The sequence below is a fragment of the Melitaea cinxia genome, chromosome 23, assembly GCF_905220565.1.
Source record: "Melitaea cinxia chromosome 23, ilMelCinx1.1, whole genome shotgun sequence".
Lineage (NCBI taxonomy): Eukaryota > Metazoa > Arthropoda > Insecta > Lepidoptera > Nymphalidae > Melitaea > Melitaea cinxia.
The window spans coordinates 2,427,246-2,446,172 of NC_059416.1; the positions used below are offsets into that span (position 1 = coordinate 2,427,246).

At 38.0% G+C, this 18,927-nt stretch overlaps 1 protein-coding gene across 1 annotated transcript in view; it reads right to left on the reverse strand.

Moving 5' to 3' along the window:
- Positions 1 to 3,424: 3,424 nt before the first annotated feature.
- The window catches only part of LOC123664930 (Y+L amino acid transporter 2), a 35,493-nt gene continuing 19,990 nt past the window's right edge, over positions 3,425 to 18,927 (reverse strand). Inside the window, exons 7-14 of the mRNA XM_045599297.1 lie at positions 16,137 to 16,230; positions 15,721 to 15,862; positions 14,886 to 15,016; positions 8,981 to 9,149; positions 6,924 to 7,017; positions 6,312 to 6,470; positions 4,826 to 4,881; positions 3,425 to 3,693 (exon numbers count right to left, since the gene is read on the reverse strand). Of these exons, the coding sequence (XP_045455253.1) occupies positions 3,691 to 3,693; positions 4,826 to 4,881; positions 6,312 to 6,470; positions 6,924 to 7,017; positions 8,981 to 9,149; positions 14,886 to 15,016; positions 15,721 to 15,862; positions 16,137 to 16,230 (848 nt within the window). The 3' untranslated portion in view covers positions 3,425 to 3,690. The remainder of the gene's footprint in view (positions 3,694 to 4,825; positions 4,882 to 6,311; positions 6,471 to 6,923; positions 7,018 to 8,980; positions 9,150 to 14,885; positions 15,017 to 15,720; positions 15,863 to 16,136; positions 16,231 to 18,927) is intronic.

Consider the following 18,927-nt stretch of genomic DNA (forward strand, 5'->3'; position numbering starts at 1 on the left):
ATAGAGGTAACTTTGCGATTTTTTTGTATCGAGAAAATTTTATTTAATCGTGTTTTCGAAACATATGAAAGATAGTTTATGTCCTGAACTTTACCATACATAAATTTCAAACTTAAATATTCAGTAGTCTGGAAGATATGGACATCCTGCCGAGTGGAAAATAAGCAATTTGAGGTAGCATACACTTAATCGTTCAGTTCCCGATTCTGTTGCAAGTGTCATGGTTACAAGTGCTTAACTACCGTAAAAAGTCTCCCATTTTACGTCTCAATAATAGTAAAGTATATTACGATATAATAATAGTATTTTTAACTTTTTTTCTTCATCAAGTTTAATAGTAATTTAGTATCGTTGATTTGCGTGTTTCGTCTTTTTTTCTTCTTTTCAACCGGTTTCAGCTTAGGTTTTGTAACTTTGTTCTCAACTTTATGTTTTGAGTTCTCGGTGTTTTTAAACAGATTTTTTAATGCCAAATCCGTCTTCGATATATTCTGGACCAGCGATTCACTTTTAACAGTCTCTCTTAATAACACTTCCTTCTGGAAAGTTACTTTCTTTTCAACGTTGATTTTTTTCTTCAATACTTTATTAGTTGCGTTAATCGGGTTGGCATGTTGTTTTTTCGATAGTTTATTGAGTATTTTCATCTTATTCTTCCCTAATTTCACCATATTTTATAAATTATGAATTGTTAGATAAACAAATAACATAACCACACACGCGAGTAGAGTAAAATCCGTCTTGACATGTGAAAGATGACAGTGAATGAATGTGAAGTTAGGAATTGTCAAACTCGCACTGTTTCTGTAGGTATTATACAAAATGATACCAAATAACCTAGATTTTGTTTAATGATAATCAACGTATCTCACGGTCACGATGTCACCAATTTTACTTTAAATATTGGCAGCATCGCTTTCAAAGTTTCTTTTTAATAAAGTCTACTATTTTCTAGTTAGAGAGGAATAATATCGTTAAGTTAATATGTAAATTTTAAGATAGAATTTTTGAATACTACTATGAAGTTTCAGCCTCATTGTGCATTATACTTTTTTTTTTCTTTACAATTCTGTATGAAATTACTCTGTGTGGTGTACAATAAAGAATAAATAAAAAATAAAAATAAGTTTATAAAATTTTAGCATATACTGCTGTCATAAAATTTTTAATTTGTTGTTGAAATTACACAAAATCTTTTATTTTTCATATGGTTTTTACAAGGTAAAAAAATAATAAAATATCTATTTTTTAATTAACTCATTGTTGCAGAATTAATATTTATGAGTTGCTAAATCAAACATTTTTGAAAGTGTATAATAATATGATACGTGACAAGATTAACATTTCTGTTTTGTACCCATATTTTTTGTGAATTCGATGAAAAATACGATATCTCTCTATCGATATATTCCTGTCTGTAGGAGCAAAAGAATTGGTTTAGCTGGTGCCTGAGATTTTTTTTTTTTTACTATTTTCACCCACGCTAAGCTTGTTCTACCACGTATTATTTATATGAGCATTTATAAAATAAATAAAAAAGTATGTTTCATTTAATAATTTATTTATTGTCAAATTGCGTCTGTAATACAACGCACAACGCGTAACAGAAACAACGACACACAACTTCGTAGACATTCCTACATTTATTACACTATTAATTTGTTACATTGTAAAACATTTATCATAAAGTGAGCAAATAAATGCAATGTATTAGACTAAGTTGATTAAAAGAAAAATAAAACTAATAAATATTTACAGTTTTTCATGCATTTAAGGCATAAACTTAAAAAAGGCGATTACATTCAAAAATTTTGAATTTTGGCAGTTAATATTGGAATGTTGGAGTATGATTTTTTTCATGTATAAAAGAAAATTAAAATATTTATGGCTAGATACTCAATAACTTAAAAATAATTAACAAAATACATGAAATTATAAAAATTGTAATTTCTTTGGAATCAATATAAAGCACAGCCAAAGTAGCGAATAAGCAACGATGAATCTATTTGTGCAAACTTTGTTTTTTTTTTGTATATTTTTCATTCACTTCAACTACACGCATACAAACAACGTATATAATCTACTTATAAAAGCTACTTGCCTTAGATATTAAGAAATATTGTCTTTGATAGGATTTATTAAGAAAAAGAAATATAAAAAAATATAAATTTGCTTATTATCTCTTAGTATAAAATGCATGAGAAGAGGCAAGATTTATAAAATAAGACTAAATAATGTTTTAAAAGCGCTATTTTAATGATTTTATATTATGTATAAATTCCTTTTCAACTTATGTCAATTTCTCGTCATAGAGAGAGCTTTTTTTTACTTATTATATTTGTAACATTTTTCGATCCTTACAAGACAAGTAAATGCTTATTAAGACTACACACATTTGGTAAAACGCTTTAAAAAAAATTTTTTAACAATTTCCTCATGTGTAGGCATCCCTTTATTATTTTTGTTCTGTAAATAGTAGCACAATTTTTTTTTTATTTTTTTTATAAGACAGTAATAAAATAAAGAATAGTACCATTTATACAAAGCATAATTCTGGAAGCATTCGATTTTTATGTCAGAAAAAAAACTGGTTGTCTTGAAGTCGGTTTACGGACGATAGTTTTACGTGATAACGTCAAAGAAACATTGATGGAAAATTGCATATGAATTGAACTGAATTCATCACTGAATTACGTTTAAAATCAGGAAAGAAGAGATATAAATGTGTCTTGTGCCAACGCTCGGGCCGATCGTGCCTCTCTATCGCTTATTCCGCGCTCTCGCTTGCAAGTTCAAGCTCTGGTGGAACGTGGTAATTTTTTAACCGACTTCCAAAAAAGAAGGTTCTTAATTCGACTGTATTTTTTTTATGTATGTTACATCAGAACTTTTGACCGGGTGGACCGATTTCGACAAATTTTTTTTAATCGAAAGGTGGTGTGTGTCAATTGGTCCCATTTAAATTTATTTGAGATCTAACAACTACTTTTCGAGTTATATCTAATAATGCGTTTTTACTTGACGCTTTTTTCGTCGACCTACGTTGTATTATACCGCATAACTTTCTACTGGATGTACCGATTTTGATATTTCTTTTTTTGTTGAAAAGGAGATATCCCTGGTTTGGTACCATGATAAGGAAACCAGGATCTGATGATGGGATCCCAGAAAATCGAGGGAAACTCTCGAAAATCCGCAATAACTTTTTACTGGGTGTACCGATTTTGATAATTTTTAATTTTATCGAAAGCGGATGTTTATCATGTGGTCACATTTAAATTTTATCGAGATCTGATAACTACTTTTTGAGTAATCTTTGTAAACGCGTAGTTACTTGACTATTTTTTCGTCGATCTACGTTGTATTACTCGTCGATGTAATTGAAGTCGTTTTTTTTTTTTTTTCATTTGCGAGCAAACACAATTATTCGTACGTGCAGTCGGTGTTCATCGATTTATTAGACGTTATCACGTAAAAAATCACTTAATATTTACTGTAATTTCTAAACTCTAATAAAAGCACGCCTATATTGATTTTAGCACACATAATACACATTTGTATATATCTTTTAAAATGAGTATTAGACATACAAAAATGTTTCTAACATGATTTAACACCTAAATTAAATACTGCATAAATTTTCGTCTTGGATATGTCGCGGGCATAATCCGTTGGTTCTCCGCGTGTTGTTTACTGAAAAAAAATAATGACAGCTAAGAGCTTGTTACAAATGAAAAATATAAGGAACGTGCGGGTAATAAGTCCTAAGGGAGATTTGGGATAAAACAAATGATAGTTCAAGATTCAAGATAAAGGCTATCATGTACAATTCAGGTAGATTTTTTTATCGGAGGTTAAATTTTTGTTATTTCTGACTCTACCTTAATTCCGGCTGCGGTAAGTGTACTCATGCTCCGTACTGCGACTATCACGCGTTATTTTCGAACAAATTTACGTAAAAACGATCTTTACTGCAAGATCAAAATACGATACGATACGACCTTTAACGACTGACAAATCGACACTTCCAAACAAAATAACGCGTCAGACATAATATTCTAATAAAATTAGTAACATTGCGTGCTAGAATATAGGTATGGAAATTCGAAAAATACCCAAAACCGAATCGGAGCACCCCACTGTCCACGTGGTCTTGGTCTGCCCTACCCCTAGAGTGTTTTTTTTTGTGCCGCGGAGGCGCGGAGGGAGGGCAGCCCTCGCCCGCCGTGCGAAAGCGCGCGAACGAATGCGTAGAGGAGCGGCTGAAGCTGGCCAAGCGTTATTCTAACCTCAAAGGTGGTAGGTTAATTTTTTCCGATTTAAAAATTGAACCTCAAAACTTCAACCACGATATTTCTGTAACAACGGGGTTTACACGAAAATAGTTGTCCGGGGGATGAAAAACCCACCCCCCCTTTCACCCCACCCCCCCTTTCCCCCCAATCCCACAAATTTCTCGCCGGGATTGTACACAATTACCAAGAATAACGATGATTTGTATGGGAACAGATAAAAATTGTATGAAATCGTATGAAAATTTTGGATATCCCCGTTTCAAACACACAATAGTTTACAATAACTTCCCATACAAATTATCGTTTTTTATTTGGAATTATCAGCAGGGCTGTCTCAGGATATCGCTAAATACTAAAAATATGAATTACTTCTAGTAAGAAGAAACATAATACGACAAGTTCGTATTGAGAATGAAAATTTGCAAAACAATTAAAATATTGTTATACAAATTTTTAAACCGTTTGTAGATTTTTTTTTTCATATTTTCTTTATAGCACAATTAGTTTCGATTTTTCTTCGCTCATCATACCTTAGTTTTTGGTCGAACGGACAGTGTTAGCTTTTGCATTAGGCGTGTTGCAGCATCTGGAAAAAAATTGTAACTACTCAGAATCTATAAAACATACTTTATAAGTTTTATTAGTCTACTAGCTGTGCCCGCGACTTCGTTCGCGTGGAATTTAGCAAAAAAGTATCGTTCAGTCCGCAGAGTATTAAAATAAATGAATAATAAATAAATTTCTAAAATAAATGTAGCCTAAGTTACTCCTTATTACATCAGCTATCTGCCACTGAAAATCCCGTCAAAATCGGCCCAGTTCAGAGATTAACCGGAACAAACAGACAGACACAGACAGACAAAAATTGTAAAAAATGTTATTTTGGTATATGTACCGTGTATCCATATGCATTTAGTAAAAAGCGGTTATTCTAATATTACATATGATAGATATGATAGATGAAGCACAGCGAGGTCTTTTGTAGCCCATAAACTTTATAAAGTAAAATAAAGCAGTGTAATGTCCACTGAGTCTCCTCTTCTCCTTAATAGGAATTTTGAGTATATATGTAAGATTTTATTTTTGTGTTACCCACACATAGGAATTCTAAACATTTTTGAATATCATATCAAAAGTTGACCGCTCCAGCGGGATTCGAACCCGCGTCTCCGACAGACCGTGTCAGCGCTCTAGCCAATTAAGGTATGGAACGGTATAACTCAATATAGACGGCGCCACGGTTCGCTTAAACCGAATATAAAACCATCATATCAAAAAATTTCGATCTAGCGGGTACATCGTTCCATAGCTTAATTGGCTAGAGCGCCGACACGGTCAGTCGGAGACGCGGGTTCGAATCCCGCTGGAGCGGTCAATTTTTGATATGATATTCAAAAATGTTTAGAATTTTGAGTATATTTTAAATCGTACAGCAACAGAGCTCTGAGTTATTTGAGTCTGGACCGTATCTCAGCAGCTTATAGGCCATTCATGTTAACATTACTATGACTAATAGATTATGTTTTGACGTTACGGCCACGCTAAATTAGTGTTAGGTTAGGTTGAGAAAGCCGGAGTGAGGTGGCGAATGCTAGCGCGACCCCATCTCACCCCACTCTAGCGGACGACTGGTCACACGTGGTGGTTTTTAGTCAGTAGGAGTCTGACATAACCCTCTGGCCGCGCTGGAGGGTATCCATAATGGATGGATTTCCACTGAGGTAGGGCACAGCAGGAATTCCCTGCTCAAAATACGGAGCAGCCCGACTGGGGTAGTACCTCGACCTTACAGAAGATCACAGCTAAATAATACTGCTTTCAAGCAGTATTGTGTTCCTGTTGGTGAGTAAGGTGACCAGAGCTCCTGGGGGATTGGGGATTGGGTCGGCAACGTTTGCGATGCTTCTGGTGTTGCAGGCGTCTATAAGCTACGGTAATCCACCATCAGGTGAGCCGTACGCTTGTTTGACGACCTAGGGACATTAAGGTTGGGTTGAGAATGTTCTGGAAGCTCACCAGTGACAGGCCCGAGGCCGCTGAGCCTCGTCCGCGGCTCCAGCAGCAGTAAATAGACGGGCACAGCGGTGAGTATCATCAGGCAGCCCACGCCAGTCTCGGCGGGGGACGCCACGGCGGGGAACGCGACCACCAGGATGGTGCAGATGATGTAGATCACTGGCGTTGTTTCGAAATGTGAACAATTTGGTGATGCTCTTGTTATTTTTTATAGAAATTAAATTAAAAGCGTCTTCGGTGCGACAAAGCCAGCCCTGCGGTCACCAACCCGCCTGCCCAGCGTGGTGACTATGGGCAACACACATGAGCTCACGTTATTTTTGGCGTAAACTTGTGGAGACCTATGTCCAGCAGTGGACTGTATAGGCTATGATGATGATGTAATGATGAAATTAAAAAAAAAAGATTGCTAATTATCTATAGTTCTGGGAATTTAGTCCATTTAAGACATATTTTAAAATGCTTGAATTATGTATATTCTATGAAATTCCTTTCTAAATAGTTTTATAAGTGACCTTCATCAGAATTCAAAACCCTTTTTCATTCATAATTAAATTTATTAATAATTGTCACAAAATATGCGTTATCTGAATCCAAGTGATTATTTCTTACCAGGGAAGAACAAATTGACTTTTATCGGTCGCTCGAGATTAGGCTGAGTATACCGGAGCACCGGCAGGCACAGTACCGCTGCTCCTATGCTTAGCTGAAATAAACATGGATACAACATTAGAACAAGTGGTCATAAAAAAACTGAGCGTGCTTTAGACCATACGTCTGACGAAAAACGTCTTTAGTTACTCCTCCAGTAATTGACGTAACTGAGGTATGGCACAACAGGAATTTCCTGCTCAAAATATGGAGCAGCCCGACTGGGGTAGTACCTCGACCTTACAGAAGATCACAGCTAAATACAGGGTTCGGCACTCGAAGTGTTACTAATACAAAATGCTGTAATTTTGTTAATTATGAGCATATTTATTTTAAAACTTGGCTAAGATCTAGATTAGGTAAAACCGAATTTCGGGACCGTGGGGGGATGGGGGGGGAGAGGGTGGGAAACGCTACCCCTGGTACCACTGTCACACCTCGGAACCCCATGGTTATGGAGATATCCATGGTTAAAGTTTTGAGGTTAGAAGAAGAACTTCGAAAGTTAGAGGAACGCTTGGCTCCGGCGCTACGGGAAGTGCAGCCCTTGCGTGCGAAAGCACGCTCACTCATGCTCCGTACAAAAAAAAACGAATTATGGGGTTTTTGGGTGTGGAGGGTGGAGGGTGTAGGGGAATCTATACAAGGTAACACTGTCATACCTCAAAACCCCATGGTTATGGAGATATCCATGGTTAAAGTTTTGAGGTTAGAAGAAGAATTTAAAGCTATTATAATACCTTTGAGCTCGTACTGTTTGCATTGTGTGACAAATCGACACTTTTAAACAAAATAACGCGTCAGACATAATATTCTAATAAAATTAGTAACATTGCGTGCTAGAATATAGGTTTAGAAATTCGAAAAATACCCAAAACCGAATCGGAGCACCCCACTGTCCACGTGGTCTTGGTCTGTCCTACCCCTAGAGTGTTTTTTTTGTGCCGCGGAGGCGCGAAGGGAGGGCAGTGCTTTCGCACGCAAGGGCGGAAGGGCTGCACTTCCTGTAGCGCCGGAACCAAGCGTTCCTCTAACTTTCGAAATTCTTCTTCTAACCTCAAAACTTTAACCATGGATATCTCCATAACCATGGGGTTCCGAGGTGTGACAGTGGTACCAGGGGTAGCGTTCTCCACCCTCTCCCCCCCCCATCCCCCCAAGGTCCCGAAATTCGGTTTTACCTAATCTAAAGCTTTACCTAAAACTTTAGTATCGAAAAGAAAACATATAAAAAATAAATAAAAAAGAAATTATTGTTCAAATTGTGACCATGACATGCCACCAACGTGCAAGTGCTTTAAGTTCTTAGCTCTTTCTAGACGAGTTGCCTTTTGTGCAAGTGTTAGGTCTTGCACTTTTTGTAATTTGTAGGGCTACAGTTGAAGTTTATTTTTCAATATGCGTCCTATGCTCCGGGCAGATACATTAAGACTTTTCGCCAATTTAACTGCGCTTTGTCGTGGATTTCGTTCAATTCTAGCCTTTACCTTTTGAACCATTTCTGATGATGTTGCTGTTGTTGGATGTCCACCTCCGATACACAAACATTTTGTTCAAATGTAAATGTCCTAGCTCATTAACGATGACTGACTGCGATTTTCCAGCCAAGTACAAAGAAATGACACTGTTTCGTTTGACTTCCATATGCAAAACTTTTTTTAACAACGACGAAAAATAATAGGCTTTTGTAAGTTTATTAACAATACAATAGACTAAGGAATGTGAAAAAATGGGCGCCATGCTGTAAACAGTTTAGTTGCTATGGCAACGTAAAGTTAGTAACACTTCGAGCGCCGAACCCTGTAATACTGTTTTCAAGCAGTATTGTGTTCCTGTTGGTGAGTAAGGTGACCAGAGCTCCGGGGGGGATTGGGGATTGGGTCGGCAACACGCTTGCGATGCTTCTGGTGTTGCAGGCGTCTATAAGCTACGGTAATCGCTTGCCACCAGGTGAGCCGTACGCTTGTTTGCCGACCTAGTGATATAAAAGCGTCCAGCAAGTCCTCAAGGGCCCTCACCCAGGTGGCGAAGCCGACGTAGTTGATGAGCGCATAGATGTCGGATACGGTGAGGTAGAGCAGCGACAGCAGCGCCACGGCCAGCACGGCGGGCGCGGGCGTGGCGCGCGGCGACACCATGGTGAGCGCGGCCGGCAGCTGGCCCTGCGCCGCGCCCGCGTAGAACAGCCTGCGCACGCAAGTGGCTTGTAATTTTGGTAAAGCTTTAGATTAGGTAAAACCGAATTTCGGGACCGTGGGGGGTTGGGGGGGGAGAGGGGGGGGAACGCTACCCCTGGTACCACTGTCACACCTCGAAACCCCATGGTTATGGAGATATCCATGGTTAAAGTTTTGAGGTTAGAAGAAGAATTTCGAAAGTTAGAGGAACGCTTGGCTCCGGCGCTGCGGGAAGTGCAGCCCTTCCGCCCTTGCGTGCGAAAGCGCGCGAACGAATGCGTAGAGGAGCGGCTGAGGCTGGTCGCCTTCGGCGACCAGCCTCCGCTGCGGAACGGAGCATGAGTGAGCGTGCTTTCGCACGGCGGGCGAGGGCTGCCCTCCCTCCGCGCCTCCGCGGCACAAAAAAACACTCTAGGGGTAGGACAGACCAAGACCACGTGGACAGTGGGGTACTCCGATTCGGTTTTGGGTATTTTTCGAATTTCTAAACCTATATTCTAGCACGCAATGTTACTAATTTTATTAGAATATTATGTCTGACGCGTTATTTTGTTTAAAAGTGTCGATTTGTCACACAATGCAAACAGTACGAGCTCAAAGGTATTATTTATAATAGCTTTAAATTCTTCTTCTAACCTCAAAACTTTAACCATGGATATCTCCATAACCATGGGGTTTTGAGGTGTTGGAGTGTTACCTTGTATAGATTCCCCTACACCCTCCACCCTCCACACCCAAAAACCCCATAATTCGGTTTTTCTAATTCGGTTTTACCTAATCTAGATCTTAGTCGTAATTTTAATTTCATTTTTGAAAAAGCCGATTCACACACATACGTAGGTCCAAAAAATGTTAGTAGAATTTGGGCACATCTTTGGACGTTTATATATATACTAGCTGTGCCCGCGGCTTCGCTCGCGTTGAAATCAGTGTGTTACAAAGTTTTCCCGGTAAACTTCCAGTGAAACTATCATCAAAATCGGCTTAGCCGTACCGTAAACCGCCCTTTTGAAGCCCTCTCTCCACTGGTGAAACCGCATGAAAATCCGTTCAGTAGATTTTGAGGGAATCGATCACATACTTTTGGGGACTTTGTTTTATAATACACTAACTGTTACCTGCGACTACGTTCGCATGGTTATGAAGATATGCATTACTATTAAGATATATATAAGGAAACTTATTTACAAAAAGGAACTATGCAATCATTTGCAGCGGTAGTGAAGAAACCAAAACCGGGTAGTTAGAAATAAGTTCTCAACGAAGCAAGCGAGTGTGGTCACGAAACCATCTAACAAATCGATTTCCGAAAACAATACAATTGAGAAGGAGATAATAAAGGAAGGAAAGGAAAGGAATAATTCTGAGCAAATTATCGAAACTGAGGATATAGAAGCTCAAAAGGAAGGAAACTGGACAACAGTAAATAAAAAGAAGAAAAGAAGATACCCTAATACACAGTGGAAGCACGAGTGCAGTAGAGATTAAGGGGACTGAACGGAAGAAATTTTTGCATGTGTGGCGTCTCCATAAAGAAACCACGATTGAAAATTTAGAAAAATACGTGAAGAATATATGCGGCGAGGAAGTACCAGTCACAGTGGAAAAAATCAGACATAAGACGGAAAGGGATTATTCTTCCTTTATTATTGGTGTACCTGAAAGTAGTTATGACACTTTATATCAATCGGATAATTGGGCTGTAAACATTGAATTCAGCGAGTGGGTATGGTTTCGTAGACCAACCAAAAAAACATATAATAAATAGCACAGCTATTGAAATTTACTACCAAAACGTGAGAGGTTTACGTACGAAATTAGAAGATTTTTATGTAGGCGTCTCATCTTCAGGAGCAGATCTATTCGCCATTACTGAGACAGGCTGTAACGGATCCATTCACGATGCAGAACTTGTCCCACCGGGATACACAATAATTCGCTGCGACCGCGTGGATGGACGAAAGCAAGGAGGCGCATGTATTGTGGCCACACCGCGCTTAGAACTGCGACGCGTGTCGAGCCCGAGTGACGTCAACATCGACGACAAAGTGTTTGAACTGGTCGGTGCGACCGTTTACTTGCATAAAAGACTTTTATTTTTATTGTGCGTTGTTTACATACCGCCGAACAGTTGTGAGGGTGATTATATGATACTGTTTAAGATAATAGAACAACTGTGTAGTAAATTTAGTGATATTGTAGTGATCGGTGACTTCAATATGCATTCCTGCTCTATAAATGTATGTAATTATTTTCAATATTTTTTATCTTACTGTGGATTTATTCAGTGTAACACGATCGTTAATTGTAATGATCGGTGCTTAGATTTAGTGTTGAGTACGCTTCCTAGGGAAGAGAGTGTGAATGTGCGTGAGGCAGGGGCGCCCCTCGTACCTGTGGATGCGTACCACCCACTACTGGACGTGTTAGTGGAACTGTGGCCGCACCGGGTCGCAGGTTCATTCCAGTGCGAAACGAGTACTGTACTGACATCTTGGAATTTTAATAAGGCTGATTTCTTATCATTGTACGCATCAATAGCAACAATAGATTGGACTAATATTTACAACCTTGATCTAGAAATGAGTTTAGATTATTTTTATGATTCAATCAAATCAAAAATAGATGACTGTCACCGGCTAAAGTGTTGGAGTGCGCTATTCATAACATAATTTTTATGCAGGTGAGAGCGCAACTTTCAGATGCCCAACACGGGTTCCGACCAATGAGGAGCACTACTAGTAACTTGCTCAGTTACATAGCTCACTTGCTGCCGACAGTGGATAGCGGAGGGCAGACTGACGCTGCTTACTTCGACTACAAAAAAGCATTTGACCTAGTCAATAATGACGTGTTGCTGAAGAAGTTAGCAGGTGTGGTTTCACACCGCATCTACTTAACTTTTTTGCCAGTTATATGAGGGATAGGCAGCAATATGTAGAATACGCGGGACACAGATCGGAGCCGTACTTTACGTGGTCTGGTGTAAGCCAGGGAAGTAATCTCGGTCCTCTGCAATTTATAATCATGATGAACGATTTGCCCAAAGTCGTTAAAGAAGCAAATTGTTTAATGTTTGCAGATGACCTTAAGTTATCTCTGGCTGTGAGGGAGGATGACGACTGTGGACGGTTACAGAATGCCATTGATAGTGTAGTTAATTGGAGCAAGGAGAATCTTTTACAATTCAACACGGAAAAATGTGTCACAATCACGTTTTCGCGTGCGCATAGGCCTATTGTGCATAGTTACAACATTGATGGAATGCCAATGGTCACGGTTACAGAAGTTAAGGATTTAGGGGTTACTCTCAACGCGGGGCTAACGTTTCGTGATCACATTATTAAGTGTTGTAAAAAAGCTTACAGAAACTTAAGGTTCCTTTTACGAAGTGTTCGTAATTTTACAAATATAGCAGCGATTATCGCTTTATATAATACTTTAGTGAGAAGCCAATTAGAATGCAACGCAGTCATCTGGGCCCCGCATGAGACCAAATATAGTCTCATGTTGGAGCGGATACAAAACAAATTTGTTAGGTTTTTATATTTTAGACTATATGGGGTATATCCTTTTTATCCTCTTATGTATCCAACTTTGTTTGTGTTGGGCATGGTGGGATACAACGAGCTACGAGTCAGGCGGGAGCTTGCACTTGTTTTATATTTATTTAGGTTAATTAGAGGTAAGGTACATCACGCCGACATATTACGTTTACTGTGTTTGTGTGTGCCGGACAGGTATGTGTGGCGACGACGTCGGCCTCACCTGCTGGCTGTACCTCGTGGTCGCACTAATTTATTGAACGAGGCGCCTCTGACGCGGGCGCTTCGCACTCTCAACCTTGTAGCAGAGGAGACCGATATTTTTACGTGTACACTGAATGAATTCACAAGGATAGCGTTATACCTATGTTATTTCTTATTTAAGTTAATTTATGTTTGCTTCACTATCGAATTGGTTAGTACCTGTAATGATAGTTGTAAGTTATGATTGAAATAAATAAATAAATAATAAATAAAAGATGCTTAACGCAAATTATTTTTTTTAAATAACCTATCAGGCGAACTTATAGCTGCTGTATATGTTTCATGCAAACTATCATCCTCAATTAAACCCCCTTAGCAGTGAAATATCACAAAACCCGTTCTTAGCGGAAGTCTACTAACTATAATCTAGCTCCCTGCCAAATTTCATTTTTATCCATCCTGGATGGATGGGACCATCCAGCGGTTTTTGAGTTCTCGTGATGAGTGAGTCAGTGACCTTTCTCTTTTATATATATAGATTACGATGCATTATTTGGACAACTCCTCAGCATTTATCGAGCATACATTTTAAATTTCAAGTCTCTTACTTCAAAAACATAGGACTTTCATACAAACTTCCAACCCCCGTTTTATCCCCTTAGGGGTCGAGTTTCGTAAAATCCGTTCTTAGCGAGTGTCTACGCCCTATAAGAAACCTACCTGCCAAGTTTCAAGTTTGTAGGTGTTATAGTTTCGGAGATTTTGTGATGAGTGAGTCAACCTACTATCCCCCGTTTCAACCCCAAAAGGGCGGAGATTTCTACAGAGACATTATTTGGACACCTTCTCGCCATCTATAGAGCATACATTTTAAATTTCAAGTCTCTTACTTCAAAAACATAGGATTTTCATACAAAATTCCAATCCCCGTTTTACCCCTTTAGGGGTCGAGTTTCGTAAAATCCGTTCTTAGCGGATGCCTACGTCTTATAAGAAGCCTACCTGCCAAATTTCAAGTTTGTAGGTGTTATATTTTCGGAGATTTCGTGATGAATGAGTGACCTTTCGCTTTTAATCTATAGTATATAGATTATATATATATCCAAAGTATATTGGTATATATACTTTGGAAAACTCCAAAATTCTACATATTCTCTGTTTTTCCATTTTTTCTTTAAACAAAACTTCAAGATCAGTATCGTTTTTAAAATCAAAATTTAAATTGGCTTACAATAAATTGATAACCTTCAGGTGGGCCAACAACGAAAGCCCGACGAACCGTAATTTAAGTATAGCGAACCTATACCATCTATATATATACCATTTCCTCTACCCAAAGATTGCCTGGAAGATATCGCTCGTTAGCGATAAGGCTGCCTTTTGTACTTATGTCTGTTTTTTGTGATTTTGCTAATTCTTGGTGTATAATAAAGAGTTTTATATTATTATTGAAGTGGAAATATCTTTAGCTGCGTTGGGCACTTTTTGTTAAGGGAAAACCTTATGGGTTCGCGTCGACACGCTCGTGACTCATGCACAGCGGCCGTGTGCTAGCTAGGCAGTTTTCTAAGCGACGTGTTGTGGCTGTAATCGTCGCTGTGATCACGGATGTCACAGCCGTCACATGGTTCGCTGTGGTCAAGGCGTTATTTTTAGTATTCTCTATGCTCTGTTATCTCGCCGACGATCACTCGGCTGCGTGAGCGCACGGCTGTTCGCAAGGCTGTTTTTGAGGGATGGACGCAGCCGTATTTGCACTATCGATACATTCTAGGCAATTCTCTGTGCGCGTTAGACGCTCGTTGGATGACTGACATCTCGTGTATTCACGTCACCAACATGCCTATAGAAGTATATCTGTAGCTATACCTAAGTATCTGATACCTAAGGTACCAAACGATTCTGATAGATAAAAATGAAATAATGGGTGAGACATTATCACATATCTTATTTATTTTCTACCTTTTCAAAGCTTTGCTATAATAACTTTAACTAACCTCGATGATGTGAGTAAAACGCCATTAACAGCTCCAAATGTAGAAGCCGCCACGAATAGTGGTATGGAGAGAGCGAACCAACCGAAGAGACGCTCTGCGAATGTCACTGCAACTGCTGCTGACCCTAATACCTAAATTAAAATTATTTCTATTACTGAGGATGAAAGTAACAATATGGATATCGATGTATCTACGAATATAAAAGTAATGTATCTATCTATCTATCTATAGCAAGGTTTAATGTGTCTTTATATCTGACCAGGAGAAACTACCAATTACCAGGGGAAAACACGAGATGGACAAGTAGGTAATATAGGAAGACAAGCAGGTAATAAGAGAAGCAACTCGAATAAACTGTTTTCTACTTTTATAATATTTGGTAACAGAAACACATGTGTTGTAACAGAGGTAGGGCACAGCAGGAATTTCCTGCTCAAAATATGGAGCAGCCCGACTGGGGTAGTACCTCGACCTTACAGAAGATCACAGCTAAAACAATACTGCTTTCAAGCAGTATTGTGTTCTTGTTGATGAGTAAGGTGACCAGAGCTGAGTGAGAGCTCCTGGGGGAGATTGGGGATTGGGTCGGCAACGCTCTTGCGATGCTTCTGGTGATGCAGGCGTCTATAAGCTACCATCGCTTACCATCAGGTGAGCCGTACGCTTGTTTGCCGAACTAGTGATGTAAAAAATAAAATTAAAAAGTTCTATCAGAACTATGACGAATATCAACCTAAATTTGAAGATACTTCTAGTTATGAATGGACGGTGGGTTAATGCTTTTTATTTTAGGAAATAGTATGTTAAGTATTTATTTGTATTCAAATAGACTGACCTCAGTGGGAGAGAGCGTGGTATAGAAGGCGACGTTCGTTAAAGTATAGACAATGGTGACCAGAGTGCAAGATATGGCAATGGCTCGAGGTAGATTTCGAACTGGATCCTTTAACTCTTCGATGATGAAGTTCAAGTAATTCCTGAAGTAAATAAGAATGATTTTTTTAATATATTTTATGAATTTGTCGAGAAAACGACCGAAACGCTAGGCGAAATTAACATCAATAGATAAGATTAAAAAAATAAGGGACGAAATTGGAAAAAACAAAGAAAATTCAAAATAAAAAGCAAAAATAAGTTAACAACGATATAATTAATGATGATGATTTACAATGATGTAATTTAGATTTAAAAGCTAAAGTGAAAAAACAGATAGATGATTAAAAGAAAATGAACAATTAGGCAAGATCTTACCATCCGTTGTAAGCGAAGAGGCCAGAGTAAAAGGACAGCGCTATTGAAGTTACATCGTTTGTCGTACCCTCAAACGTGAAATGTTCAACTTTACCTGAAACAAAAGAAATTATAGATTATAATATACAAAACAAGTCTAACATTACTGCAGAACTATTGCAGGAATTATCATATAATCAGGATGTAGAAAAACTCATCTGATTGGCAAAAACACTTAAACGGTACTTCCTTTTCTAATTTAGGAATTAAGACCTCAATGTTGTGTATAACGTTGCATATCAGAGTGAACGGACAATGCACGCAGGTCCTTTTCACAAGAAAATTAAATAATGTGAGCGGAGCGCACCGGATCGCGGCAATCTTCTATTAAGCCCGTCCGCCCCGCCGCCGACGCCTCCCACGAGTAAAGGAAATACAAATTGATATTCAAGATCTTTCGAGAAATCGATTTTTAGTTACGAGACTTTCTTTATACCCTTTTAAGTTGTCTCCCCACCGTGCCTCGGAGAGCACGTTAAGCCGTCGGTCCCGGTTGTTATCATGTACACCTGATAGCGATCGTTACTCATAGTAAGGAATATATCCGCCAACCCGCATTGAAGCAGCGTGGTGGATTAAGCTCTGATCCTTCTCCTACATGGGGAAAGAGGCCTATGCCCAGTAGTGGGATATTACAGGCTGAAGCGATATTTCCACCAGTAGTTTTAAACCAGTAGGTACCAGGTAGGTACCAAGCGAACTTCCGACTCTACCGCAGCGCAGTCAGCACAGCACTTCTACGGGAGGCAGGTATGGCTACCGTATTCACCGAAATACAAAACTACTTGAGAGTATTATTTGGATGTGATCTTCTGGAAGGTTGAGTTACTTTCCTAGTCTTGCTGCTCCAAATTTTGAGCATGATGCTGTGCCCCTACCTCAATAGAGTATTATGGAATATATCATATATATTAATACGCTAAAGTAAGGTAAGATGTTTGCTCCCTTTTTAGAAAAAAACTCACAATTACTCCGCATAAATTATATATCATTTTATAAATAACTGCTTGTTCTACCGACATCCACAACTAAAAATTTAAACTATTTAAAAGTGAAGGTTAGGTATGCTTTAAGAAGAAAGAAGGCTATTTTTACTCAAATCAAAGTGGATGAAACCTCGGAGTCCAGTTAGTTTAGCTATAACACACTTATATAAAAGCATATTTTACGTTTTAATTCTGTTAAGTTTATACAGAATAGTATCTGCTTTTCAACGCAGCAACGGAGAAAACTAATATTCAACTTGACGTTAGCGGTAGACGATTCAAGACATCATAATTTGTGTGAACAGGTAGGTATACTTAATTATATTTCGGTACAATTCATCACACAAACTCGTAAAAATTACCGTAATTATATAATCATCAATTCTGCCGCAACACCTAATTTATACCAAATATTTTAATTTCATTAACTTTCTTACGTATAATTTTTATTTAAATTATTTTATATTAGGTTTCCGGTATAATAATGTGTACATTCCACTGAATAAGCTTCAAATAATAAGATCCTTATGAAAAGGATGTTTTTATATCGAAAAAATAAATTGAATTTTCTTAAAAAATTATCTCATGGATAAAAAAAACTTACTTAATTATAATTTAATAAATTAGCCATAAAATAATAATAAGTTAGTTTAGGTAAAAGAAATAGTTTAAACATGCTATTTCTATTCGTCTTTATTCTGTGTTACGACAATTTATACTTCGGTCCGCTGTGGAGCAATTTGTGGAATAAATTGAGTTATCTCGACTCATTGATAGCGAACGAGTGCAAGTGACACGGCGGTAACGATATTTCTTATATTATTCTTTTCACTTTTAGGTCGAGGATTTTATCAATAGCTTATTTACCTCATTCTTATACCCAGTTATTTTGGATTTAATTTGAGAAAATATTATTCGCTTCAACCCGTAATACCCCATTACTGGGCATAGGCCACTTTGCCCATGTAGGAGAAGGCTGATTCACCACGCTGTACAAACACCCAGACCACGGCAAACATCTGTAGGGTCAATACAAATGTTTGTCATGTGCGGGGATCGAATACGCAACCGCCAGCGCAACAGCCACAAACCAGTGCTGTGACCGTTGCACTAACGCATCGCCAACCAGAAAATATTATTCTTGTGCCTAATTAGCTAATAGAAGTAATCTAATACAATTGTAATCAGCCAATGTCTGTACGTAAGAGATATTAAGAAGAAACGAATTATAAATTTTATTCCTGTAGGTTTAACCTAAAACCTCGTAGATATTTCATCTTGAGGCACTAGATAACACACATCTAGAAATGGAGTTTGAACTGCAATGAAAGTGTAATGAAGTTGATTTGTACATAACTTTTTATTTCGACTGTTTGTATTATATTTACTGTGAATAAAGATTAAATCTACAATAAAAAAGTGTATGTCGAAACACGCTCAAACATTTAAATGTCATCTTTTTACTAACAAAGAAGAAAAAAAACATATTCTACATTTTATGATTTTACACCTTCGAAGTCACTTCACTAGTAATAAAAGCTTTTAATAATTAAACAGATTATAAAACCCAAATCGGCAAATCCTACATGCTGCCATACCTTCATACGTAATCGTATGCTTAAACGCATTTGTTATATTTAAAAATAATTAAGTAAGTAATATATATCATCCGTAATTACGAAATAAAACAAAATGTCCTTAGCGTCAATAAATATTCCTCGATAATAATGTCAATATTACCGAAACGATTACGGAAATATTCCTTC